The sequence below is a fragment of the Camelus bactrianus genome, chromosome 26, assembly GCF_048773025.1.
Source record: "Camelus bactrianus isolate YW-2024 breed Bactrian camel chromosome 26, ASM4877302v1, whole genome shotgun sequence".
Taxonomy (NCBI): domain Eukaryota; kingdom Metazoa; phylum Chordata; class Mammalia; order Artiodactyla; family Camelidae; genus Camelus; species Camelus bactrianus.
Window position 1 is genome coordinate 16434390 of NC_133564.1, and position 26624 is coordinate 16461013.

A 26624-nucleotide genomic window follows, 5' to 3' on the forward strand; every position below is an offset into this window, starting at 1 on the left:
CTGAATGAAGCCAACACATGCCAATACTCAAATATCTGCATGTTCCTAGATAAAAATCACACAGCAGGGCAGGCTGGTAACACTGTGGTTTCATCTGGGCCCTAAACGCTGCCCAGTGATCTTACTAAACTCTGGTCAACTCGACTCTCCAGCGCTTGACAACGATGGTTTTAAACCTTCCGTACTCTTCTGACACTTTGGACAGTTAACTTTGAGCACAGCCCTTGTCTTCTACTCCTTAAAAAAAATATAGAAGATATTACAAGAGAACTTCCTGCCACAAAAATTTACAAGCCTTCCTTTATTCACTCAGCCTCTCATATTTCCTCCTGTTTAAAAAAAAAACACCATCCACCACCAAACAAAAAACCTCCTCTCTCGTCCCCACAATTATGCTTGGATTTAACCCCCTCTCATTTCTTAGGAAACCTACATGGTCAGTTACTTTTCCCTCCAGTATTTTCAGCCTTTCTCCTGACTGGATTCTTGCCATTAGCGTTTAAACAGGCTCAACTCTCCTGCCCACGCAACAACATTTCAACTCACTTCCCTCTCTAGCTACTTCCCCCTCTTTCTCTTGTCCTTTGTAGCCAATTTCTCAAGTTTTCTATACTTTGAATTTCCGTTTCCTTACCTGACACTCGTGTATCAATCCTTTCTAAGTGACTTCTGCCTCGATACTTGTCATGATCACCTATAACCTCTTGTCTCAAATCCAGTGTATAGTTCTAATTTTCATTTCCCCTGTATTTTGGATAGTTCATCCCAGCTGGCCCCTTCCTTGGGGAACAGTTTCCTCCTGTGGCTTTCTTACCTCGTACTCCAGTTTTCCCGCCTTCAGCTCCTGTGGTCTTTTTCTGTCTCCTCTCCTCGGTCCCGGGATGCTGGAGCCTCTCCCCTTTGCACATGGACTCTCCCCAGATGGGATCTCTAAGCAGAGCATCCACAAGGCCCTGCCCTGCACTGTCTCCTCTCTCAACCTCACTTACCCTCCTGCTTGCTGACTCTTCTCCATCCACAGCGGCCTCCTCAGTGCTCCTTAAACCTGCCAGGCAGAAATGAGGTTTTGGAAATATTTCGGTAAAATCAATGAATTAGATTTCAACACATTAGCCAGACACGCTTCCCTCTTAGGGAATCGCGTATGAGGCTGTTAGGTCCCTGAGCTGACATTCAAGTCACCTAAAAACAAAGCATAAGGGATAGGTCAGACAATGGACACTTGTAAACTCAAACGAGCTACTTAATAGCTTTTGTACCAACTTTGCATTTGGCAGAATTTTCTTGAACAGGAGATGCTGGCTTTTTCTGAACATCTCTAAACATGTCAGTTCTTCAGTTCTTTTCATCTTCAATGTAGCAGATGGCAGAGATTCTGCGCACAAAAATTCTTGGGTAGATATTTGTTGCTCTGCCTCATCATGTGATAATTTATTATAATCGTATGGCAAAGGATAAGGATGCAACAATGAGAGAATGAATTAAGAAGCTAATGTGACTAGTCTAGTTTGCTCCTTGAACTAAAAAGAGCTGATGCTGAGAATTACTTTAGGCCCAAGTTCTAATATTGTGTTATGTTCTCAGCTAATACCTTATAGAGGTTGAGGCAAAGAAGGGAATAAGTTAAATGAAATCTCGTAACACAGCTGTACTGAACAGCTATGGCATCCCGTAGCCCCGTACTGATCCACGTTCTCATTCCTGAGATAGTTTTGTGCCATTCTCCCACCTTCCCTTGATTTAATTCCATTTTTTTTGAAGCCAGGAAATACATTGATATGGTCCCCAAAAGTGCAAATGATATAGAAAGGTAAACACAAAAGAAATCTCACTTCCATTCCTGTCCCCATCCACTGTTTACATTTGTGTTAATTTCCTTTATCCTCCTGGTCTTACTTTATGCATATTCTTATCCCCTCCCCACCCCCGCTTCCCTTTTCACACAAAATAACAGCATCCTGTCTATAGTGTTCTGTGTTTCCATCTTTCTCACTTAATCAGCATGCTGGAGATCTGCACCTGTCAGTTGAAAAGGAGCCTTATTCTGTTTCATAGCAAGTCGTGTTCCCACTGTGTGGATGTATCACAGTGTATTAGCCTGTCTTCTTTACAGTTGGGTTGCTATTTTCTTTTTACCATTGAAACAATGTTGTGAGGAATAATCGTGCACATTTTGTACAGGGACTGGTGTGTGGGTAGTGTGGATTCCAAGAGCTGAGAGTGCTTCTTCAAAGGCTAAAAAATGACAGGTATCGTCAGATTCTCCTCCGCAGAGAATTACGCCACTTTGCACTCCCAACCAATGGAGAATACGTTTCCCCACAGCCTAGCCGACAGAATGTCATCAAACTTGAGGATTTTGGTCAATCTGATAGATGACAGACAATACCTTAGTTTAATTTGCATCTCTCTTATGATGACGACTGAAGCTTTTTAACCTGAGGTATAAGGGTCTTTTTTTTGTGTGTGTGTGAACTGTTCATGTCCTTGGTCCATTTTTATATTGAGTTCTTGGTCTTTTTCTAATATCTAACACTTCTTTATTTAGCAGAGATTAAAATGGGCTGGACTGTCAACACAGTACAGAACTAAAGCTTTAAATGTGTCTCAAAGAAGTTATTCATCCGCCCCCTACTCCTTGGAAACAGGAATAATCCCCTATTCCCAATTAGGAGAATTTTATCTTGTTTTCTGATTTTAAAAGTAATGTATGTTCACTATAGAAACATTGGAAGAGATGTAAAACCACTGCCCTTTGCACTTTCTCATATTCCTTTTCTAAGTACGTAAACAGGGAACATCTTCCCGTGTCACAACCCCATCTCCCAGGTAACCCTCAGGGAGCATCAGTGGTTTAGCCCATAGCCCCCCAGTTCTTTGCCCGTCCTCTATCAGCCCTGGGAAAAATCTGCGGGTGGAAAAGGATTCATTTCAGCAGTAGTCTTCATACCCAGCTATTCTCCATTCCTCAAAGCAAGGAAACAAACAAAAGTATGGTCACAGGGACTGCGGTCTAGGCGAGCTTGGCGTCCTTCTTGGTGTCAAGGTAATTTTACAAACAGGGCCTTCTGAGAGGGCCCCAGGGAGAATAGGAAGGCTGCTGATCCTGTTCGGTAATTTGTCACCATCTCAAAATATTTGATTAAAGGGTCCTGTTACATTCTCTTTGGCCCTTCCAAATCAAGCTCTTGGCTCAAAATATTTTAACTTCAATTAATAGCACATCAGAAACAACAAAAAACTTGAACATGTTGGCAATTCTAAGTTAAAATTTATTTTGACATAAATTTTTTACAAATTTGTCACACAGGAACAAATCTTAAGGTACAATCACACACTTCATTTACAAAAAGTTACAGATGTAGTCAAAACAAATAGGTGTCATTTATAAATGTGTGTTTCTTTCTTTGAGCAAAAGGAAGCTCGCGGGGAAAGTCAAGATTGAAAACCAGTGGGATACAGCGACGCAGGGACGGCTGACATCCCCCCTGAGCGAGGCGGCTGAGAGCCTGGCCTTCCCGGCTTGGTCCCAGCAGCATCTCCTCTCTGGCCTTCAGTTTCCCCAGGCACCAAAGGAGGGAAGGCGCAATGAATTCTAAAGTCCCGTGTACCATGGTCCTTTCATTTCAGAGAACAGTATATGATCATAACAGTGTCTCCTTTGATTGTAAACGTCAACAGGCTCTCACTTATGCTCAAAGATTTTACTACAAAGAGTGCTATGGTTTATATCATGACTCTCACCATCTTTGGAAAATCTCCATTTCAGAAGTTTGATTCACTTTGCTTTTTGGAGCTTCCTGCCTTGGGGGCATCCTCACGCACCCCCGGATGCAGGAGGAAACAAACTAGCCTCCTGAAGCCATAGTCTATGTCTCTGCCATCATCACGCATGCTGCGTGCGCTGTGCCCTGTTCAGGTTCAAACCATCTTCTAATTTGGGGTGTCCCGCTGATTGATTTGCTGTTTCTTCTTCATACCTCAGTGTTTATTCTGTAAGTTGTAGTAAGTTCCCAAAGAATTTCTTCAATTCACACTGCTCTCAGTGTTGATTCAAGTTGGAGGCTTTGACAGAAGCACCCCTCAGATTTGCTGCTGGTATGCGAGGCCCAGCGGCTGGTGGATGAGCTGCATTTTAGCACCTTTTACTTCTAACTCTGTCTGCCTCTGTTAATGTTGCATTTAACCTTAAAAGTCACCTTAGTTTGCTCCCACTTTACCTCAGTAAAACATTTAGTTCCTTTTCCAATATTAAACTTTTTTTTTTCATTAAAAACAACAAAGACATGCTCAGAACAGACATCACAAAACCACACACTCAGGTAAGAGATAAAAGAGTATCCTTCTCAGGGGTGGGTGTGTATGTAGCTCAGTGGCAGAGTACAGGCTTAGCTTGCCCAAGGTCCTGGGTTCAATCCCCAGTACCTTCATAAAAAGATAAAAAACAAACAACAACAACAACAAAAAAATCAACACACCATTTTCTTATCTCCAAATACTAATTCTAAGATCAAGCCTTTGACCATGCCCACAGACCCCCAAGTTCCATGGTGTGATTATATATATATTCCACATCATTATTTCTATAGTTTGACAAAAACCAGAACACATACTCTGAAATGAGGACATATCGATATCATGGCAATTCATTTCTGCAATGTTTTAACTTCTTCCACGATTCCCTGAAAATTTGTAGCATCGCATCATCACTAAAACTTGATTATGAGGCTGTTAATTTACAATCATTTCCCCTCATAATGCTTATATCACTACCCACTTTTATTTATTCCTAATTAAATTCAATTTCAACTACTTGACTCTGTTTGAGGTAGCTCCATAATAGTTCTATTGCTATGAATGTGGCATATCTCAAAGTATCCCCTGGAGGGTCAGATGAGATTTCAATGAGAGAGGAAAATAGAGTATCAGTTACACCATTTGCTCACTTGGCATACAAATTAAAAAAAAAAAAAAAAAGCACCCATTTCTTTAGTTATTAAAAATATAGTTCTTTTGTGAGCATGGACACAATACATGGAATCTGTTTCTTTGCATGAAAAGCAGAGTCAATGGAAAAAGACTCGAATTCTATTGCCACCTTTCGGTTAACCCGAGTAAGAATGTGCATCAGCTCGAGTTTGTGAGCGTACTGCTTCAGCATTGCACAAAGGGACTGGATGAACCAGGATCCATCCTTTGAATTTCTCCAGGAATAGTAACCTACAAGGCAAAATATAACCAAAAAATCATGGGTATCTGATGTTAGCCGACTTAATAAATCATTCCATAATCATGAAGGAAAAAACAAGCATAAACATCCAAGCATTATCAGCCATAAAAACAAACAAATAAATGACACCTTTGATTCCAGGGGAAAGCAAAACAGAAACAAAAAAGACAAACATGTGCTGTATATATAATAACCTCCGCTTTCGACCAGGAAGAATGAGTTGTAGACTAAGTTGACCATTGAATTACTGAGAATTCTACTTCCTGGGCTTCCCTTCCAACAGGGGAGAACAGGTAAACACACAGGGGACGCAAAAGCAAAGAAATCAAAAGGCTCATTGTAAGTAGCATCGTGTTGCAATCAGATTATTGGCTTATCCAAGAAATAAATTGTTTCAGTATGCACACACATTTGAGTGTCCTAAACTGTCTACAGGACATCTGACTAGAGTATAATAAACACATTATAGCATATTTAGAAGTCCAGAGGGGAAATAGTGTGTTGATTGTACTTTTCCGAGATTAACTACTGGAGCCACAGCTTTTAACTTGGAAATACTTTATCTGGAAAGATGCCTGGAGGTTAAAAAATATCATATTGAGAATATTTAAAAATGTAACACTGTTTAAAGATACATTTGCCCTACATTTCCAAACTTTGTGACACCCTTAGTTGTATAATAAGTAAACAATTTCATGATCAATAAATATTTATATGATGACACGTAACACAACTGCCAAAAAGTAGAGGTTAATAGCCTATTCATAAACCATTTTTCACTTTATTTTCCCTCATTCCACCTCTACTTGCTCATATGCTATTCATGGTTATCCTTTTTATTTCCTACCTTCCAAAGAATTCCTGGAAAACACACCTCTGTTCTATTCCAGGAAGTGGGAAAAGCTCTGACTTGGCCTATATTATAATACAGTATCCATGTGGTAGTAAGTTCATGAATGACACTGTGTAAGTATATTTTCTTATAAATGCATATTTTCTAGTCAAACTTAGCTAAAGACAACCTTTTGAGACTTGCCTGTGGTTAAGGTACCCTAAAATATAGGCAAGTTGGCTTTTTTTTTTTTAAACGGATATCAAACTCTTGAGAGCCTTTGGAACACCCTCTTCGTTGTTTAAAATCTATGTATAACACTCGTTATTTGTCTCTTGTAAGCTTCTTACCAGGTGCCGTGGAGTATGCATACAAGAAGTCGGCCTCAACGGGTATTTTCTGACAGGCCATTTCGTCCTCAACGCCACTGTCTGTCTCAATCCCACAGTCCAGCTCTGTGCCTCGGCAGGCCTAGAGGTTAGAAAATAAACATTTATTTTTTTTAAAAATGTGTGTTCATGCATAACTGTTATCTCTAAGAAATGTAAGGGCTGTGTAAAAATTGGTATTAATGATGTAGAGTCCTTTTGCTATAAGTCTAAAATTAAAATTTATTCTACCTAGGTGGTGGGTTAAATAAAGAAAAAAAGGAACAATAGTTCAGCAGCTTTGGGGAAGAAAAATAACTCCTCCGGATAATCCCCAACTGCGTAATGAATCCTCAGTGACCAAGCTGCTCAGTTACATGTATTACCTGAATAATGAAAAGTTTGGGTTTTCCGGTTAGGCTTCTACAACTGTCCCCTCTGAAGAAGCTTGTTAATTTTTTCAGATCAACAGCCCCATCTGTTCCATAAATCACTCCTTCTTCACCATGGCTTAGAAGCACACAAATGAAACTGCTCCTTTTGCTATGATCTTCTTTAGAAACTGAAAAAACATGTACAAACAAGAAAAACAAACAAACAAAAAATCAATGCAATTTTATTCAACAGTCTCATATATACTGTATGGGAACAACATGAAGAAATCTGAGAATAGAACTAAGAAATCATGTAAACCCAGCTTGGGGCAGAGCAACAGATCTCAAACCATTCTAGGGGGTTGGTACGAATAACCCGTTTTACTTTTTAAAAATATAGAGAGTCGGATTATGTATAGTTCCACAATTCTTGTGTTTTTTTGGTATATACATATATATGTATAAATAATTACAGATATACTGTAACATAAATTGGACAATGAAGGCCATGCTTTGAATTATTTCTTACCATTGTACATTAATTTCAAAATTTCTTCACATGTAAGATCATTTTTATTTCTGACTTCGTATTTCAAGTTCGTGAAGGTTTCCCTGAGGTTTGCTGCGTCTACATCTGTACCAGACCGACATGCCATTCCTTGAACAGAAAAACATTTCTTTTAATTGCATTTAAGGAAAAAAAAGATAAACTGCTCTGAAATGAACTATTCAATGATTCACACAATCCACAATAAATTCTTCCTTTCAAATGCTAAGAAAATTCAATTATTCTGATCATGGTAACACAAAATCTCTTTCATTTCTTAGCATATAAGACACTTCATGATATAAGCTGTATACAGTCACAAAGATGTCTTTCATAGCTGCTTCGATAGTGAAAAACAAACAACTTAAATGCCTAACAAGAGGGGTTTGGTTACATAAGTCATAACTCATTTATTTAATAGGACACTATGTTGCCATTAAAATTCTGTAGATAAAATTTTGCCATGGGAAAATGGTCCTTGTTAAAAAAAAAAAAAGACTAGAAAACAATAGCATCCTACTTTTAAGATTTTACACACACACACACACACACACACACACCCCTCACACACTCAGAGGAATTATTTCTTTGATTTAAAGTTCCCAGCAATTCTAGGATACATTAGTACTTTCATAATATTTTTTCAGGAAAACACACACACACACACACACACACACACCACTACACCACCTTAATACTATTCATCAGGCATCTGTTCTGAGTGATCTCCTTTCATCCTTCCAACCACGACTGGCTGGTGGTTATCGTGACTGGCTTCATTTGTGCAGATGGAGGACACGGAGCACTGAGTTAGTGTGAGGCCTGTACAGGGCTCCCAGGCTTCCCTCGTTCCTCATAGTGCCTTCCACACACGTGTCCAGGTTGACAGGACAATGTACTCAAATTGAAAAACCCTCAAGCATGGAGGGTGGGCATGGGAAGACACACAGAAGTGAGTATATTTAACATGTATGAATGGAAAAAAGAGGAAATGTTTCTATATCCAAAGGGTTGTTGATTATCTCGGAGTTATGTGTGTGATTATGAGTGACCTTAATTTTTCAATTTTGCTAATCTGTAACTTCTATTTATGACCATATATTATTTTTTATAAAATTAAAATAAGCTCATCAAGGTTTTGGCATTGGAACTGCTGAGGACACTATGCAGCTATGTGACAAGGTAACTGAATTCTGGTCCTGGTTTGTGAGCCATCTGTAGAAGATTAAGAGTCCACAATGAATGTTAGAAACCACAGGGTCCTGTTCTATCTCTACCTCATGGCCATTCTGAGTCATTAGTTTACTGACTAATAACATCAATTCTGTATTTTTATATTATATCAAATGCAAACGGTACCAATATGTGAAAAGGATTAAAAATTATATTATGATACATACCAGTACTTTTATGAAAGTTCTTAATATTAATTATTAAGCATAAACCCATTTCAGGATAATCCATTTTATAACTATTGTCTAAGGATAGTCCAGAGTCCATTGATTTGCTTCCATGGAAGATATTTCTGTTTGGAAACCAAATAATAGTTTACAAAGAGAGAAACGGCCAATGCTACTGTTCACATTAATCCAACCTCTCTGACACATAAGAACAGTTAACATTTGTTGAATGTAGTGGGCTATGCTGTGTGTGACAGGCTTTTCCTGACTAAAATTTCACAAAAACCTATTTCACAGATAAGTGACCACCACCAGGCTAAGTAATGTGCTGACGGTTATGCAAGATACCGTGTCAGACCAAGGCTGCAAGCATCTGTTGGACTTCAGAGATTAGACTTTTAATCTCTATATTTTATGTTTTCCTCTAAATTTTATTAAAATTTCACCATACACTTTATACTTTAAAAAAAGGCTCAAACTACAGTATTTATCACAATTCCTAAATTATTCCTTAACCCTATGAGATGAACAAATTTATTGCTACATAGAATTACTGTTGTAAATAATTGAAAATACTTGTCTGAAGATCACTTATTCAAAAACCTGTCATCTAGATCAGGGTCAATAAACTTATTCTCATAGGAAGTCATCTGGGCGTCTCTGGCTTGAAAGCCCATATTCTTTCTGCTTCCTCAAAGCTTGCTGTGTTACACACACCCGTCTTTCTCTGACTGTCTAAGATTCCATTTAAATACTCACGTCTCCAAGGTTTTAATGGATTTTGAATCTACTGAGTTTTCAGTGTTCTCCATGGATACTTTTATTAACTAGAATGTAAAGAAAATAGGTATTAACCAAAATCAGTCCTTATAAGACCACTGCGTTATATTAATTACTCCAATGATGATTTCTCTAAATTGACACTTCATATGGACCTCGTCACTGTAGCATGACCATCTCTCTCCCCCAGCTTCACCTCCACTGTTGAAAGTTTCTGAGTCAAACCTGAGTACTGCTCCAGAGGGCTTCTCATTGGCCTCTGCTTCCACTACAACCTCCTGCAGACACTTCTCCACTCAGCAGCCAGAGTGATCTTTTTAAAGCATGCTGTCCTTCCTCTGCTTAACACACTCCAGTGGTTTCTCCTTGCAATTAGCATAGAAATGAGGCTCCTCTTGGTGCCTAAGACCCTATGCAATCTTGCCTTTCCCGCTGGCTGGAGGAAGCTCGGGGATTATCTGATTTTATAGGGTGTCTTCTTCTGACCGGCCTTCTCCTTACTAGGCTATTTTACGACTTTGCAGGAAGTTAAGCCATAGAAAACAGACCCCACGTGAGTGACTCTTGTCAACAGCTACAGCAATGAAGATGCATTTTGTCTTGTAATGATGTAACAGATTTCCAACCTATAGAAAAGATGACCCTCCCAAATTACATTTTATTACCCTATAGGATATTAACCCATCTTGCTTCTATCAGCAAATTCATTTCATTATACGCAACCGCTTACATCTACGTTTGCTGGGTTGAGGAGAGAATGGGAAAACAACAATGAGTAAAGACAACACAAGTGAGTAAACACAGGTTTACTGTGAAAGGGAATGGAGATGGGATAGTATGGGGAAGGGGCAGAGGAGATTTCTTGTTTTGTCTGGTTTTAAAGATGGGCCACCTAAGGCATGTCTTCAGGCTGATGAGAATGATCCACGTTAAGTGAGAAATTACTAAGGCAAGAGCAGAAAAAGAGCACAGCTCTTGAAGGGATGAGAGGGTTTGTGAATCTAGCTCACATATGGAGAAGCACTAGTCTCAGATCAGAACAAGGGTTCAGCCAGTGTAATGAAAGGAGGGCAAACTATTCGACACAATGTGTGAATGTGATGCAAGGCAGATGAGGCACCCATTTTCTCTATATTTAGAAGATAAAGCTTGAGACAAAAATCCCCAAATGTCCCATCTATACCTTCCTGTGTACTCACCCATGCATTTTACCAAGTAATACAAAAACTAATCATGCAGAAAGCTAGCAAAGGTGTGAGGCAGGCATTCCCACACACCACTGGAAGGGACGGAAATCGGCATCATCTCTTGAGAACACTGTGACAGCAGAACATTGTGACCCCCTCAATAAAAGCCTTAAAGTTTGCTCTGATAAACTTATACTTCTAAGAATGCAGCCTAAGGAAACAACTGTAGGGATCAGGGGGAGGAGGAAATGGAAGCATACGCATTACTCATCAAAATACTGAGAATTTGGGTGGAGAAATAGTTGAGTTATGATTGTATCCGTACATTGGTCAATACAGCTATGAAGCTTTTTAAAAGAACTTATCCATGACATGGGGAATACTTACAAGGCTAAGTAAAAATAGGCTATAAAATTGTATAAAAAAGATTTAATCTCAATTAAACACAAGAAAAAGACTAAAAGTAATTACATAGCATCTTAATATATTAACCTGTTTATTAACAGCGGCTATTTCCGGGTGATGGAGATACATACAATAAACATGTATTACGTACATGGAATTTCAAACTTTCTTGAACCAAATATAGAGAGAGGCCAACTTGCCCCAATGAATGTCAAGATAACAATCCATCCATACTTGAAAACAAAGCTGTAGTTAATTTGATTAATTGAGAGACCAGTACAGGGTAGCTAACAACTCTGGAAACCTAGGCAGATACGTAATAGTACAATTAATGTTTCAAGAAGACTTTATGGCCAGCCTGTGGAAAATATGGAGTGAAAACACAGCAGGAAAGAAGACTTAATAATTTCTGAGGGTGAACCCAGAGCTCCTGCTAGTGTTCTTCCTGACCCCAGGGTTTTTGCCTCAAATTGGCCCTTTGGATGAGTTTGCCAAATGTAGGGTACACAGGATGTGTTCAAGAACCCCTAAATGCCTGTATGTTCCCACCAACGATCAAGGCCCTAAGGTCTCTTACGGAATACTTCTGCAAACAATGCAATGGTTCTTAGACTGAAATACTAACTTCTAACAACCTTTTATTTTTCACCAACAATAAAGCTGTAGGATAAAATGATTCTACATTTATGACCATTAATAGAAGGTTTAGATTTAAATAGTGGCCAGCTTTCCAGAGTTTTAAGACAGTTATCCTTGAACAATTTGAGTTTGAACTGTGCAGCTCCACTTATACATGGATATTTTAAAATAGCAATTACTACAGCACTAACTCCATTTGAGCTTGGCTGAATCCATGGATACGGAGCGGGGCTATGGAGTGCCAACTATAAATTATATGGTCAGATTTTTGACTATGGGGAGGGTCCCCTAACCCCTCTGCTGTTCAAGGGTCAACTGTATCTTGGTTCATACCAAGGTTAAGATTTCATCTAAATAATAGGTGACTTTCAAGTAGTCATTTCCTTTTTGTACATTTAATCAACAAATAATTCTTAAAAGTTAAGAAAGTTTCTGGTAGGTTAGCCTTAATACAAGTAATTGTAACTAATAATTTCTGGTATTGGACACCAGATAGACAATTCTGTATCAGTAAGGTAGCTGATGGCTGAAAGAAACCTGAATTCTTTTAGAACAGGATTTAAAACAGTTTCTAATTGATAAGGATTTCTCAGGAACAAATACTATAATGTAATTCCTTCCCTTTGTTATTAGTATCTGAATAATATATATTGCAACAGTATCAGCTGACCTTCATATACTATTGAAAATGTATATAATAGCAGATAAAATCCTCACTGCATCAGACGTGTGCACATCTGCTCTCTGCTCGTCACCATCTGCTTTTCCCACACAAAAGCAGCAAATCCACATTCTTGGGAGCAGAGCTTTGGTTCCTGCAGAATTTACTTAAGGGTTATACTCAGCATTACCTCATCTCCATTAGCTAATGCCTGGCTGAATATTCTGGGTGTGGTGACCTCATCTTGGAAAGATAAAATAATGATCCCCTGAGGGAAAAAATAATGCCCTATATGATGACAGGAGTTAGTTCTTGTAACATCTTCATTTGACAAAACATAAACAGGAATAGGGGCTTAAAAGAAATACTGCGATTCAGCAATAGACTTAACACTGATTGTTTCTCACTGTACTGATGTTATGTAATCCTTCCCATCAATTCAGGATGCTGATGATACTACATTCAGAACACATACTGGGTCCCAGAGAAGTTTGGGTTGAAGTAGACCAATTGATATTAGATGCCAATCTGGAACCTGGGTCTTAGAATCAGGTCTCTAAATTTCTAGATCCCTTTAGCAGTTGCCACTGAAGCTACAACAGTTAGATTTTCAAAAAGTAAAAAATTTTCTCAGTAGAAATTTACTGCCACACAAAAATACCTAAAGAAGTGAAAAGTTGCAATGATTTCCCTATTTATTGCGGTTAGCCAACTAAAGGGATTATTGTATATTGTAATAATGAAGTAAAACAGATAAATTATCTATAGGGATCAGGGAGAGGAATAAAATTAATTTCTGAAATTGAAATTTCTATATGAAGTTATAAAGCATTAACATTTGGGGGGAAGAGTTATTAAAGGCAGTTTGAATGTGTGCCTATGGTAGAGATTTCAAAATGCGGTATCAAGTGAGTATAACCAGTCTGAGAGATTCATACTCAGCTAACCTGTCACCCATCAGTGGGCTGGCTGTTCTTACTGCCTGCCCTACAAGGAAACTGAGGTAAGGGATTAAAGCCTGGTCTCTGCCCTACCAAATGGGTTTTAAATCTCAAAATGAGACATAGGAACCAACACCACTTACTTTTGAATCACTTCCACGAATATGACTATCTTAAAAAAAAGTTATAAGTAAAAATTTACCAAAACAGGTAGCCAAAGAATCATAATGCAAAGTGTGATTTGAATTTTACATAATAACAGTTCCTCTTAACTGCTGGCTTCTAGGGGCTGGACTCTGAGCTAAAAGGTACGTTTATTTATGTCTTTGTAATTTATGTATTTCTAGTTAGTCCTTCCAACGATGCTTTGAAGTATATGATTCCCATTTTACAGGTCAGTTGACTGAGGCTTAAAGAAGTCAAGTGGCAGACCCAGGACTCAAACGAGGATCTGTGTGTCTTGAGAGGGTGGACTCCCACACTTGAACGTGGCTTAGCACTACATAGGAGGGGTAACACTAGCAATAATTTCAAAGAAGGAAAACAAAAATCCACAACCTGGAAACACTAGGATGAGGCAGAGAGCATAAATAACATGACCGAAACTGACTACAGACTGTGAAATAGTATAAAGTACACTTACTCCAATTCATGAAGAAAACAGGAATGATGGTTATGGTGTTTTTGACACCACTGGGTAATTTACTTCTTAAAGTAAAATAGTGGGTTTCATACTAAGCATTCAGTATAAGTCATTCAGACCTTTTTTCTATGTCTCTATTGGCCTCGAAAGGAAAGGTAAAAAAAAGACAGTAATGAACTATCTAAAAAACAAACAGACTCACAGATGCAGTAAACAATCTTATGGTTACTGGGGGGAAGAGGATGGGAAGGGATAAATTGGGAGTTCGAGATTTGCAAATATTAACTAGTATATATAAAATAAACAACAAGTTTCTTCAGGCACAGGGAACTAGATTCAATACCCTGTAGCAACCTATAATGAAAAGGAATATGAAAATGAATATATGTGTGTAACATGTATGACCGAAACATTATGCTGTACATCAGAAATTGACACACTGTAAACTGACTGTAATTCAATTAAAAAAACAAAAGTAAGGGAAAGGTAAAGGCTTTTCACCATGACTTCTGGGGAGATTATTCAGTCCTCCCTCAGTATCCATGGAGGACTGGTTCTAGGACAACTACCCCCCCAATACAAAAATCTTCAGATGCTCAAGTCCCTTCTGCACAATGGTGTAATAGTCAGCCTTCCATATCTGGTTGCAGAACATGTGGACAAGGATGATGGCCTGTAGTTGGGCCAAAGAACTTGATAAAATGGGGATCATATTCATTACCAATGACTGAGGACAAAGTCTCCAAAGCAGATTGAGTAAGCATTTAGTAAGCAAAACAGGAAGAAGATACTTTTCACAATAGTTTGGATAAGAGATTTCCGCTGTAACGTACAGGAAGACAGGCTGGAGGGCTCTCCACTCCTCAGTGCACAAGCCAGGAAGAACACAGTACTTACTAAGTGCAAGGGGCCCGCTGCCCCTCACCTGACATCCTAAAATGGCATCTCTGGACGGACAAAAGAAGAAATGGGGAAGCCCTCAAAGACCTAAATGTTGTGTTATAAAATAAATGTAGAATGAAGGATCTTGGCTACCTTTCATAAAAATTATAGATAACCCAGAAGGCCTCCTCCCTCCCACTGAGAACCACTCCTCCGCAGAAGGAGCTTCAGTTTGACAGCCACCTGCCAGAGAAGGTGCGAAAAGCCAGAGTTAGCAGTATTTATTCATTTGTCATTTGTGTGGTGATAACTGACTGAACACCAACAGTACGAAGTAATGGAGGAGACCAAGATCCTACCCCTACACTGAAGCTCACTGTATTCAAAAGCGGCTCATCACGACAGATGCCAGACAAGGCTCAGTATAAAACCGGTAACTTTATGCTCTAATGCAGAAACCCTATAAACAATCTGAATACCTAAATAGGTGTAGAATCAACAACATTACGTAGAGATTTACAAAGCCTTGTCACAGACATTACCTCATCTCATCCTCACAATAACCCTACGAAGTATATTACTCATGCCCAATTTATGAATGAAATATAAGTGTCACCCTAGGGACTAGGGAACGTGGCCTCAGGTTCTCTGACAGCAGAGTACCTATTCCCCTCCATTACATTTGTATTTGTTAAATGAATACACAACAGTATCTAAGTCTAAGAATTCCACATCTTTTTAAAGACCCAAACACCAGTGCTTTCCATCTTTCAGGCAGAACCAAGAACTATCTAATATTAGGCACCAGAGTTGACTTAATGCCGTTCATGAACCTAAAGACTGCTTTCCTGCATTAGAAGAGGGTAAAGCAGTAGGAGATTGTGTTAAATTGGGTGTGAAAGCAAAACAGGAAAGAAGCATTCTATAACTGCCTCTATTAGGTATCAGTCTCTCAAAATCACAGGAGACAAAACTTTTTTCCAAGAAAGCAAAAGCAAATCTGAGGTACTTGGATACAATGTTTCATTTCTTCCTTAGTGTGAACAGGTTTCATTGTTACACTCCAAAAAACTGTTCATTCATTAAAACACATTTTAACTTTCAAAAGCCTTCTTCTGCAGAAGAGCAAAGCAAAACCAAAGCTCAGACATCAGGTTGGGATAGGAATGATTTAAGCCTTACATTTCATTCTTAGAGATCATGTAACTACAACTCAAAGTGGCTGAGTGCATTTTGATACAGGCTTTTCTAACCACCTTGCTTATTGCTTAATATCTCCTAACACAATCCTGCCTGCATATATCGTTGTAGCAATTTCGTATTTCACCTCTACCATTCCTTTCTAGTCCACATCTTTTAATTATAATTTACTAAGTAATTCTAAAACAGGTCAATTTTTTTCTAGCTAGAGCATAATTATTAAAAAGCATAATACTGTAAATGAGCATTCACTTGTGCCAGGCCCTGGATGTGGGGAAGGACAACAAGAAACAGGATAATAAGCACAGTGGCTCATGGAATGTGGTAAGGAGCTAGTAGGAAAGAGTGTAAAAATAAGCAACTGCAAAGGATATGACATTTTCCTCTTAGGACCCGGCAGATGCAAAAGGAACACATAATAGTTAGACTTAACCTTGAACCATTTAATGAAAACAGAAACATAAATAGGCGTTCCTCAGGCAAACGTATGCTGATGGGGAGCGGGAACGCTGGTGTTCCAGGAAAACAGGTATTGAGAGCAGCATGGCTGTGTAGAAAGTGAAACGGTGCAGTAATGAAAAATAAATCAGGGGAGGGGACCAACGAGCTAACCTGTGCTTGGCTTTGTTAACCATATTAAGAAACAGAGTTTATCCCATGGGCAAAGGAACAGTTTTCTGGATTTTAATTTTGTAAAGATCCCTCAGCCTGGGCTGTGAAGAACAGACTGGAGAAGGGCGGAGGATCTGGAAGTAAGGAGGCTAATGAGGCTCATGCAGCCAGGTGAGAGCCTAGAGGGGCTTAAATCTGAGATGGAGAGAAGTGGGCAGGTCCAGAGGGTATTTAGGAGGTCCAGAAGGCTTGGCAGCTAACTGAAGAAAAAGGCAGGAGAGGCAGCTGGGAAGGTTGGTTCCTAGTTTCTTGGCTTGGAAGCCAGTTGTTGAGAACCGGGAAAGAGGCAGTTGCTTTGGGAAGTATGGCTTGAGAGCAGAACCACACAAGACAAGAGTGACAAAGGCACTCTGAGTCAACGGAGTGCTGAGGGGATTTCAGAGCAGCTCCTAAGGGATTTTGGCCATGGATACACAGTCACAGGCACGAGCTGGAAGGATTCATGGAGGCCTTCGGGTCCGAAAATGAACAGGAGTTTAATATTTAAAATTACCTCTTTGGAAAGCGGGGTCACACAGTCAACCCGAGAAAATCTAGGCCCGAGACAAAGAAGGCAGCAGAGACCAAACCCTTGCCCAGTAATGGGAGGATCAGCCCCGAGGCCTCTAGAACAGAACCAGCCCGCCTCCAGCCCTCAGGTCACCGTTTCTCTGCGCCCATCCCCCTCACCTCCTTCCAGATTCAAATTTCAGTCTTGGATCTCCGCTGCCTCCCGCTCCGGGGTCCAACCTCCTACCACCCGCCTCAGCACCCCGGCCTGGCCTCCCTCGCCTTTCCCGCCGAGGCTCAGCGACCTGGGTCGAGCCTCCTGATACCTGGCTTCAGCATCCCGACCCGGGTCTCCCGACACCCCCATTCCCGGCCCAGCTTCTGGATCCTCCGTCCGGCCACGGCGTCTCCGGCCGGGTCTCCCCTCCCCAGCCTCCCGCTGCCCGGCCTCCACATCCCCGGGCCGGTTTTCCGCCACACTTGTCCCAGCTTCTCGATCCTCGGCCCGGCCCCTCGTCCCCCAGGCTCCGCATCTCCAGCGGGGTCCCCGCTCTCCCGCCCGGCCTCCTGCCTCCCGGCCGAGTCTCTGGACCAGCGGGCTTTAGTGCCCGTCCCCGCCCCCGTCTTCGTGGCAAAACAAAGGATCTGCCTCTGGGACCGTGCCCGTCTCGCTCGTCTCCGCGAGCAGCTGCAAGCCCGTTCAGGTCCCTGGGACTGGCGCTGGGCTCGGGAGGGTGTAGGGAACTAGTCCAGGGCCGACGGCGCAGCGATGAGAAAAGTCGAGGGCATCACTCACCGTTCGGCACCCAAGCCGTAGCAACCTGCACGCCCTGCACAGCTCCCTGCCAGCGCTGCTTCCGCGGCGGCAGCGCTTAGAGGTGAGCTCCGATGCAGGCCCCGCCCCTGACCCCGCCCCTCGGCTCCGCGCGCTCCGCTCTGCGCCGACACGTCCCTCAGGCCCCGGTTAGCCCCGCCCCGCCTCCGCCCGCCCGAGGACACAGCCCCCCCGGCCCCGCCCCACCTGGAACACCGCCCAGTCCGAGAACACAGCCGCTTCACCACTTCGCGGAGGCCTCCCCCCGCCGGCTCGCCGCGCCCGCCATTCCCGGCCTCCCGAAGGCCGCTCCTTTAAGTCGCCGCCGCAGAACACCGCCCCCTCACAGGCTCCGCGCGCTCCCCGCTTCCCGCCCGGTCCCGCCCCGGCGCCCAGTTTGAAGACTCCGTCGCGCCGCGGTGGGCAGGTGGCGGGTCCCGCCCGCCGCTGAGGACTCGCGCGTTTCTGGAGGTAAAAGGAGGGAGACGTGAGGGCCGCGCCGGGCCGCAGGGACTGAGAGCAGGGAGGCGCGGGCGGGCCTGGCGCCCTGTCAGGGAGGGAGGAGGGAGCCGGCCGCGGCCCCCCGGGACTCTCTGCTTCCCCTCAGTGCCCTGAGGCCTTCCGTTAGGTCGCCCCCAGTTCCCTGCTCCTGAATCAGAAGCCTTAACTGCCCTGCTGGGCCCCCGCCTACGTAGGTTCACGAAATCTTTTTAGACCCTGAATCATTTTCGCAGAATATGCCGATACCATTGGGCTTGGAAAATTCTCCAGGTTTTAAGAGGTTCCTGACATTCTGACAAGTCACGGGCCCCAAGTGAAGAGCTCGCCCACCTCCAGCGCTTTGGTTCATTTGGGTATAAATCAGGGGCGATATTTTGTACACAAATACACGTTGTGACCTCTGTGCCTACATTGTCTTCTTAATTTTGGCAGTACATTTTCTTTTCCTGTCAACGAACCCTGGAGCTAGGAAGTCTGATTCTCACCTGGGCTTAAGAAAGTTAGTAGTTTGCTCTTGTTAAATTACACGAGTTAAACTCAGATGCCAGGAATAAAATCTAGGCCTTTACCTCTCCCAAACAGAGAGGAGCAGTATGTGGCAGTCCTTTTCTTTGCTGCAGAAAAACTGAAGACTAGGTCCCACTCCCAACCCAAACAGTGGTTGGCATGCAGTTATTCATAAGGAAGGTACTAGTGTACCAGTTTTTTTCTTTAAACCAGTCCTGTTACCCCATAGTGACACTCAAACTTCTTCCTCTGCTAAACTTTCTTACCAAAATGATGCTTCAGTTAAAGCAGCAGCAGTTTTCTGTTTTTGTGTAAATTGCACTAATTTACTTAGTCTGGGGAAACTTTGATTACAGCAAAACGATTGGCTTGGAGACAATGTCTTCTGACTTAGTCTGGTAATTTCTTTTCACAGAGGTGTTTCAACAGGTGGCAGAACTTGATTTGAGCTTTGAAAGGGGAGAATTTGGGAAAGGTGAGTGGGGCATTCCAGGTGAGAGAAATAAATCCAGGAGGGCTTGTGGAGAGGGCCAGGTGTGGGGAATGGTCATCATTTGTTTGGTGAGAAGGCTGAACAATAAGAAATAAAATGGGGAGGTGGTTTAAGGCCATATCCTGTTAGTTTGGGCTTATTGAGGTAAACTTTAGTGTGTATTGAGTGATGCACTGAAACATTAGTGGGTGTCCCCAGGACAAGTTATGAAAATGGTCCTAAGGGTGATTAATCTGGCAGATTTAGGCTGTTTGGATGGGAGATCCTATAAGGAGGGTAGAAAGGTGGAACTGGAGAAAACACTGTGTCACTGGATGTTTTATCCCTTACAGGAGCTTTTTGGGAAATTTAAATGAGTACTTCTGTTCAGCATAGATAGGCAAAGAGACTGAAGTAGAAAAAAAAAAGTCAATTAGTGTATTTAATTTTGTATGGTGTTAATCATCTGGGAAGTAAACTGTGTTATTACTGTAAATGAAGTTTAATCAACATACTTTATTATGAATACATTAGCAGTCAGAGAAATAGTATAAATGTATTATAAGAGGCCATAAAGGGAATTATATTAAGAAAACATTGCCAAATACCAGAACTTTACTAAATACTAGAACTGGAACATATATGCCAGAAAACACACAATACTGTTGAATCTATTCTCAGGGCAGAGTGGGAAGTTGAAGTTGGGGAATAGGAATTGACTTGTGATTAGACAAAAAAAAAAAAAAAAAAAAAAAAGCTAGGAGAACTGGGCCAGAGAGAACCATAGAAGGCAGGCTTCAGCTCTCCCTAGAAGCCAGTTATCATGAAGAAACACATGCTACCTAGTCCAGCAGCTCCTGGGGACCAGGCCGTCAAGTGTCACGGCTGAGCAAGTCTAGGCCTAAACCTAGGAAAACCAGAGTTACTTAGGTTGGCTGTCTGAGCCATCTCTTCACTCTCATTCTCACTGCCCCTTCTCCCACTCCAAAAAGACTAAGCCAGCCTTTATTTCCAGCCTTACCACCTTAAGTTGTAAAATTGGTACCAAAATTGATTAAACATCCTGGTGCAATGCTGCGAAATAACAGAGCTCTTAAGCCTGCTATTTAAAAATACAACAAATATTTTTCTTTGAAACTTGGAAACTATTAACCAAAAATAGTTATGGTCCTTGTGTGAAAGGGGTTTTGATGTACAGTTGTATACATGTGAAGAAAAAAAGCACTATATCCCCACCAGGGATTAAAAGCATTTCTAAAATGGTAACATACTGTCCCAGAGGGTAGGGATGAGGAATATGATAGTTCAAATCCAGAAGTCTTCCTGTTCTTCATTTCCTTTGCTTTTGACATTCAACCCTCCTGCCCAGCTGTTAAAATTTTCAAACTGTGCACAGAACAAGAGGGCATCAAATATTTTGAACTTTTTTTTCTGTTGACGTGCATGGTTTTTTTTTCAGTCCAGTAAGTCTTAAACTGGTTGTTAATTGTGACTGTGATTTTCATATATGATACACTCCTGTGGTCGTGCCAGTATTTTTACAAAACCAGAAATAATTTTCCTGATGTCAGTGTGATTAAGTGTGAACATCCACGTGGTAATTTCTAGTCAGTTATTGGTTAGGTGCTAGAACCATAGTCCACATCTGATTGCATTCTGTGTTCATTTTCTTAAGTAATCAGTGGACTTTATTGAAAGTTAGTTTCATAGAAGAAACTCAGTTTCTCAATTAGGCTGTCTAAATGGAGGGGATTTTTATTTGCATGTGAAGTGGATTAAAGTAAACTGAAAAATCAGACTCTAGCAATAAGGAGTCATATCACTTTGAAAAATTAACACAGCTGTATTAAAAATTTTTCCATCTCTTCAGTACAGGGAAATTATATATTCCTTTCCTAGGCATATCTGTTATGGAATTAATGTTGAGATCTTTAGAATTTTATTTGTTTCTTGGTTTATAATTTATAAATTTTGTGTGGATTAGGTGCAACTCTGAGAGAATAATCTTTTTTAGGTCTGTTATGGTTGAAGTCACTTTTTTTTAAACAATGTCATGACATTCCTACCCTCTCTTAATCTTTTAGGGTGATTCGATTTCTCCTTCCAGGGAATATATCATTTGCCGGTGAGTTGGTGTTGTTGCAAAGTTTTCTGCTAAAATTCAAGAGCATATTTATCAACTTGATGAACTCAAGTACTGGAAAGGCATTGATAGCCAAAGGTAAATAGGAATTTTACTTTCATATGCTTTAGTATATGCTATTATTTCACTTAAACTAATGTGTCTGTTTTCTACATATGTAAATTATGACATAGATGGTATTAGTGAAAAGGGAAATTATCAGTTATCTATTTCTGTGTAAAAGCCAGGCCAAAACTTGCTGGCTTGAAAAAACCAATTTTTTCTTAAGAGTTCTGTGCGTTGGCTGGGCGGTTCTTTACTGGATCTCTCACCTGAACTCACTCGGGCTTAATCAAGCATTTAATTCAAATGATGGCTGGATGAACCAAAATGGCTCAACTCACGTATCTGACAGTTGGTGCTGGCTATTAGCCAGGGTTCTTGGTTCTTCTCCAGATGGCCTTTTGTCCTCTAGAAGTCCAGAGTTACAGCATGAATCTCTGGGCAGGACTCCAGGATTGCCAAATCCAATGCAAAAGCAGTTATTAATCCTCTGCTTGCTTCGCATCTGTCGATGTGACACTGGCCAAAGCAAGTCACATGGCCAAGACCGGAGTTAGTATGGGAATGGGCTTAGCTGGCATCTCTTTTTTGCTTGTATTGTTTGTTTTTCTGAGGGGGAGGTAATTAGGTTTCTTCATTGATTTCCAGTTGGAGAAGGTACTGGGGATTGAACCTGGGACCTCTTGGGTACTGAGCATGTGCTCTAGCACTTGAGCTATATCCTTCCCCCAACTGGCATCTCTTGATGGGAGGAATGCTGGAGAATTTATGCCCATTTTTAATCTACAATGGTAGCTTTTTCCCCTTCTAAAAACCTATCCTGTTTCCTTTGTAAGTAAACCGTAATCCCAAATTGGAAAGGTATTGCCTGGCCCCCCTATTTTGGCATGGCTAACAAGGAAGCATTGTATGTAAACAAACACATGTCATTAATAAACAAAGAATAAAATACAGTCATTTCACATTGACTAGTCACAAAAATACAGTCATTAAATTAACAGACATAGGTTAAGATTTAGTCTTTTTTAAGTCATGCTTATGATTACCATATATCCCAAGCCAAAACTAGCCAATATTTTAATTCCCATTCATACATTGGGTTATCCTCCCAGCTAACTGTTGTTTTGGGAGAAGAGAAAAGCAATAATAGCACAAGAATGATGGCCAAGGTAGGAGCACCAGCTGGGCAAGGCAGATGGCACTTGATGCAATAAAATTATTGTAATAAAAACCATGGTGATACAAAAAACATACATATATACGTGAGGCATTATAATTTGCAAAACATTTTCATATCTTACCATATTTATCCTCAAGATAACGACATAAAGCTGATATTGATTCTCATTTTGCAGCTGATTAAGATTCAGGGAGCTTCACTATTGTGTCCAAAACCATAGCACTATTAGAGAGGGAGGGTATAGCTCAAGTGGTAGAGCGCATGCTTAGCATGCATGAGGTCCTGGGTTCAATCCCCAGTATCTCTTCTAAAAATAAATAAACCTAATTACCTCCCCCCCTCACTTCCAAAATAAGATAATTAAATAATACAGTTAAAAAAAAAAACATAGCACTATTAGATGGAAGAGTCAGGATCTAAAGATTTCTGATAACCAGCTCTGTTCTTGTTTCACGTTAACTAAAACTTTATGCAAAACATAAGATGTAAAGCAGACAAGGAAATAAGCAGAAATTAGTTCTACGAAACAAAATATATTTTGAATGAGGAAGTTGATGTCTGTTTTTTTGTTTTAGTAGTAATTGATACATGGGAAAGGACCTAGTCTCCCCATACTTCTGAAGCAATGAAGAGGAAGTGGGAAGCAAGACTGAAGCAAATTGAAGAACGAGCATCCCAATATGAGAGGAAGCCGTTGTCCATGGTGTACAGACCAAGACTGTCCAAACCAGAAGAACCACCCTCCATTTGGAAACTATTTCATCGGCAAACTCAAGCTTTTAATTTTGCTAAAAGCTGTAAAGAGGTAATATTTTCTTATCTTTGTTTTTAGGGCACTGTAACTTAAGATTTCCAAAATAATCTATTGTTTGTCTTCATTTCAGGCCACATATTTTACGAAAAGAATTTAATTCCAATCTTAATGTCATTTAGGAAAAATACCCCTATGACTCATTAACCATTTATATTAATTATGAAAAATAATGACATATCTAGTGTCAGTTAGTTTTAAAAAAATTGTAATGACAGAAATGAAGCTGTGCTTAGAGAAAAAGTGACTGTATTCATGGACTGAAAAATAATAGAATGAGTTTAAGAGTAAAACTAAAACAACATCCACAGAAATACCAGGAAATGAGTGGAGTGTGAGACGTTAAGGATGAAATTAGGGAATGGAGATTTGAACTTAAATGGAAATGTCTTGGAAAAAAAAAGATGTCTTGAATATCGTAGCTTAGAGTTAATAAGCCGTAGAACTTAAAAAAGCACACACGTTTTTCTCTTTCTGCTGTCTCCTTTTATGTTTTGGGGCAGTAGAGTGGATTTGTCATAATTTTTGACAAATTAGGAAAGTAGGAGGAAGTGCTTGCTATGTGCTAGCCTCGTAAAGGACATGGTGCTCAAAAATAAACAAGCAAGAGTATGCTGTACATCTTTTGTTTGTTGGGCACTGTGGGGAATATAAAGAAATATAATGAAAAGATGTATATATGAAATCTAGCATAAATATATTGTGATTCTGATCATTGATGATGTATAAAAACTCAAAGTGCTAAAAGTTTTTCAGGAGGAGGACTTTCCCTAGTAAAGGAGGCTCACTCACATCTCATGAGAATAGGAAATAGAAAAACCTTTTGTGCTCATTTTGCGTAAAGCTAATTCAGATATCAAAATACTGACAGATTCATTTGATCTTGAATTTAAAAAATATATGTATAGCTATATGATTATTGAATTTACCAATCACCAATTTATAAAATTTATCCTGAAGATTTTTAATAGGGTTGCTTTACTTAATCTTTTTATCTCTCTCATGAAAATAGAAGTTGCAGGCTCAACAGCTACCTCTAGCTAAGTGGAAATGAAAGAACTTGTGTATTCCTTTATTAGAAGAAACTATGGCAGCAGAGTTACATCAAGGGCCACAGCAATTAACCTTAAAAAAATTGGTTTTTCATAGGTAAAACAATTTATAGTTACTCGTTAAAGTTAAGCATTAAAAAACTTTCCTTAAACTTCTAAGATTAACATACGAATACATTTTAAAAAATGGTTCCTGTGTGTTTTTATATGTTTGAGAGGATTTATTAATTTTAGGTCAAATCATTTATAATAATGTTTATGTAGTTTTAAAAGATAAGTTCAATTTCATAAACTAGCAAATAAAAGTATAGTAGAAGTTAAATCATTTTTCAACTGTTCTAGTTTTTCTGGTTTTTTTTTTTTAAAGTCCGGATGTTCTAATTATTTCTTCCTTGAACAGGTATTAGCTGAGTGACTAAATATAAATAAATACAAATAACTAGATTTTGATTGGCATAGATCTAGTGATTAATTTTCTTGTTTTTAATAATATAGATGTTCATATTCTAGTTTTTGAAAATTTGAATGAATATGTATGAACATTTAATAGCCACAGTTGATTTTAAATTTGCATTTAAATTTTTGGACATTATTTTTGATTTTATAAAGGACGTTCATGTATTTGCTTTAGAATGGAAAGTGGACGATGGTCAACGTATTTACCTTGTAACAACCTATGCTCAACTTTGGTTCTATTATAAATCCCGGTAAGTAGTTTGTAAAGGACAACACATTAAACTAAAGTTACATAATTCTTGTGGAAATTCTTGTGAAATTAAATCAGGCTGCCTTGGCTTTCGTAATTCTCAGTCACACAGTTAGTTACTCCTTTACTGTTGGACTTGAATCTGGAAGTTTCCTTGTCATAGCAACACTGAATTATCGCAGTGCTGGGAGAAACAAATTGTGTGTCGGGGGGTGTTTTGAGTTCCTGTACTACCTGTGCCACGTGATGACAATTCCCCCATCACGTTTCCTTGTTCAGATCACCAAAAACCTTTTATCTGGATACGATGCCATCCGAACTTCGCTAAGCACAGTTTATCATTTACTAATCAAGTCGACGTCTGTTCATAATAACCCATGTCAAAGTCATGCCTCTTGATACCAATGAGAATATAATAGCAAACGTGAGCCTTGAAAGCTCGTTGAAGTCAGGTGATTCAGAATGTTTTTAACCTGTTTTTTAAATATTCCTAATGAAAATATAAAACTTAAAAATTCCTATTAAAAAACTTATGGAATCCCAAGAATGCATGATCCTGGTTTCCCAGTTTGAGAAAATTCTTTTCTCAAAATTTACTTCATGGTGATACCAAAAACAAATATACAAGTGTTACCTAATATCAGAATCACTTGTGAATAAATAACAGTATGAAGTTGACTGTATTTTCCAGTTAAGTAATGTTACAGAATATGATGGAAACTTGATACTTGTTTGATGGAAACTTGATACTGTCATCCATAAACCTGTGGTGAACAGTTGTTCACGTTCTCTTGTTTTTATTGTAATATAGTTATGTTGTTAAATCACAGTTAATACGGTATCTTGATATATAAGAGCAACTTCTGTGATTTAGAAGGTATGAGATAGAAACCTAACAATCTTGAATTATTCAATTCAGAAGACATCTTTTACACTGCTATGAAGTCATTCCTGAAAATGCTGTGTGCAAGCTTTATTTTGATTTGGAATTTAACAAACTTGCCAATCCAGGAGCTGATGGGGAAAAGATGGTTGCATTACTCATTGAGGTAAATTACAGACTCAGGTTTTTCTCCTTACAGCTACCTATGTAGCTTTTCACTTACTCATTCATTAAATGAATCCAACCTACGTAGTATATAGGTT

At 39.9% G+C, this 26624-nt stretch overlaps 2 protein-coding genes across 8 annotated transcripts in view; one reads left to right on the forward strand and one right to left on the reverse strand.

The window, feature by feature from the left end:
* Positions 1 to 3251: 3251 nt before the first annotated feature.
* Positions 3252 to 18162, reverse strand: CASP3 (caspase 3). Its single transcript, XM_074353696.1, has 7 exons — positions 18047 to 18162; positions 9511 to 9578; positions 8752 to 8876; positions 7334 to 7462; positions 6817 to 6992; positions 6413 to 6533; positions 3252 to 5220 (listed from the first exon to the last, which is right to left on the reverse strand). The coding sequence occupies exons 2-7, from the start codon at positions 9561 to 9563 to the stop codon at positions 4997 to 4999; spliced, it is 828 nt and encodes a 275-aa protein (XP_074209797.1). The 5' UTR covers positions 9564 to 9578; positions 18047 to 18162; the 3' UTR covers positions 3252 to 4996.
* Positions 18163 to 18297: 135 nt separating this feature from the next.
* Positions 18298 to 26624, forward strand: part of PRIMPOL (primase and DNA directed polymerase) — a 33568-nt gene continuing 25241 nt past the window's right edge. For 5 of the 7 annotated variants that reach the window (XR_012502512.1, XM_074353690.1, XM_074353692.1 and 2 more), the window contains exons 1-6: positions 18298 to 18535; positions 19488 to 19547; positions 21629 to 21765; positions 23485 to 23714; positions 25382 to 25479; positions 26398 to 26527. Coding sequence is in view for 6 of the 7 variants with exons in the window: in XM_074353690.1 (XP_074209791.1) it covers positions 23535 to 23714; positions 25382 to 25479; positions 26398 to 26527 (408 nt within the window). In the remaining variant the exon portion in view is untranslated. Of the gene's footprint in view, positions 18536 to 19487; positions 19548 to 21628; positions 21766 to 23484; positions 23715 to 25381; positions 25480 to 26397; positions 26528 to 26624 lie in introns of those variants that run through there. The other 2 variants (XM_074353691.1, XM_045515489.2) reach the window with 2 other exon arrangements.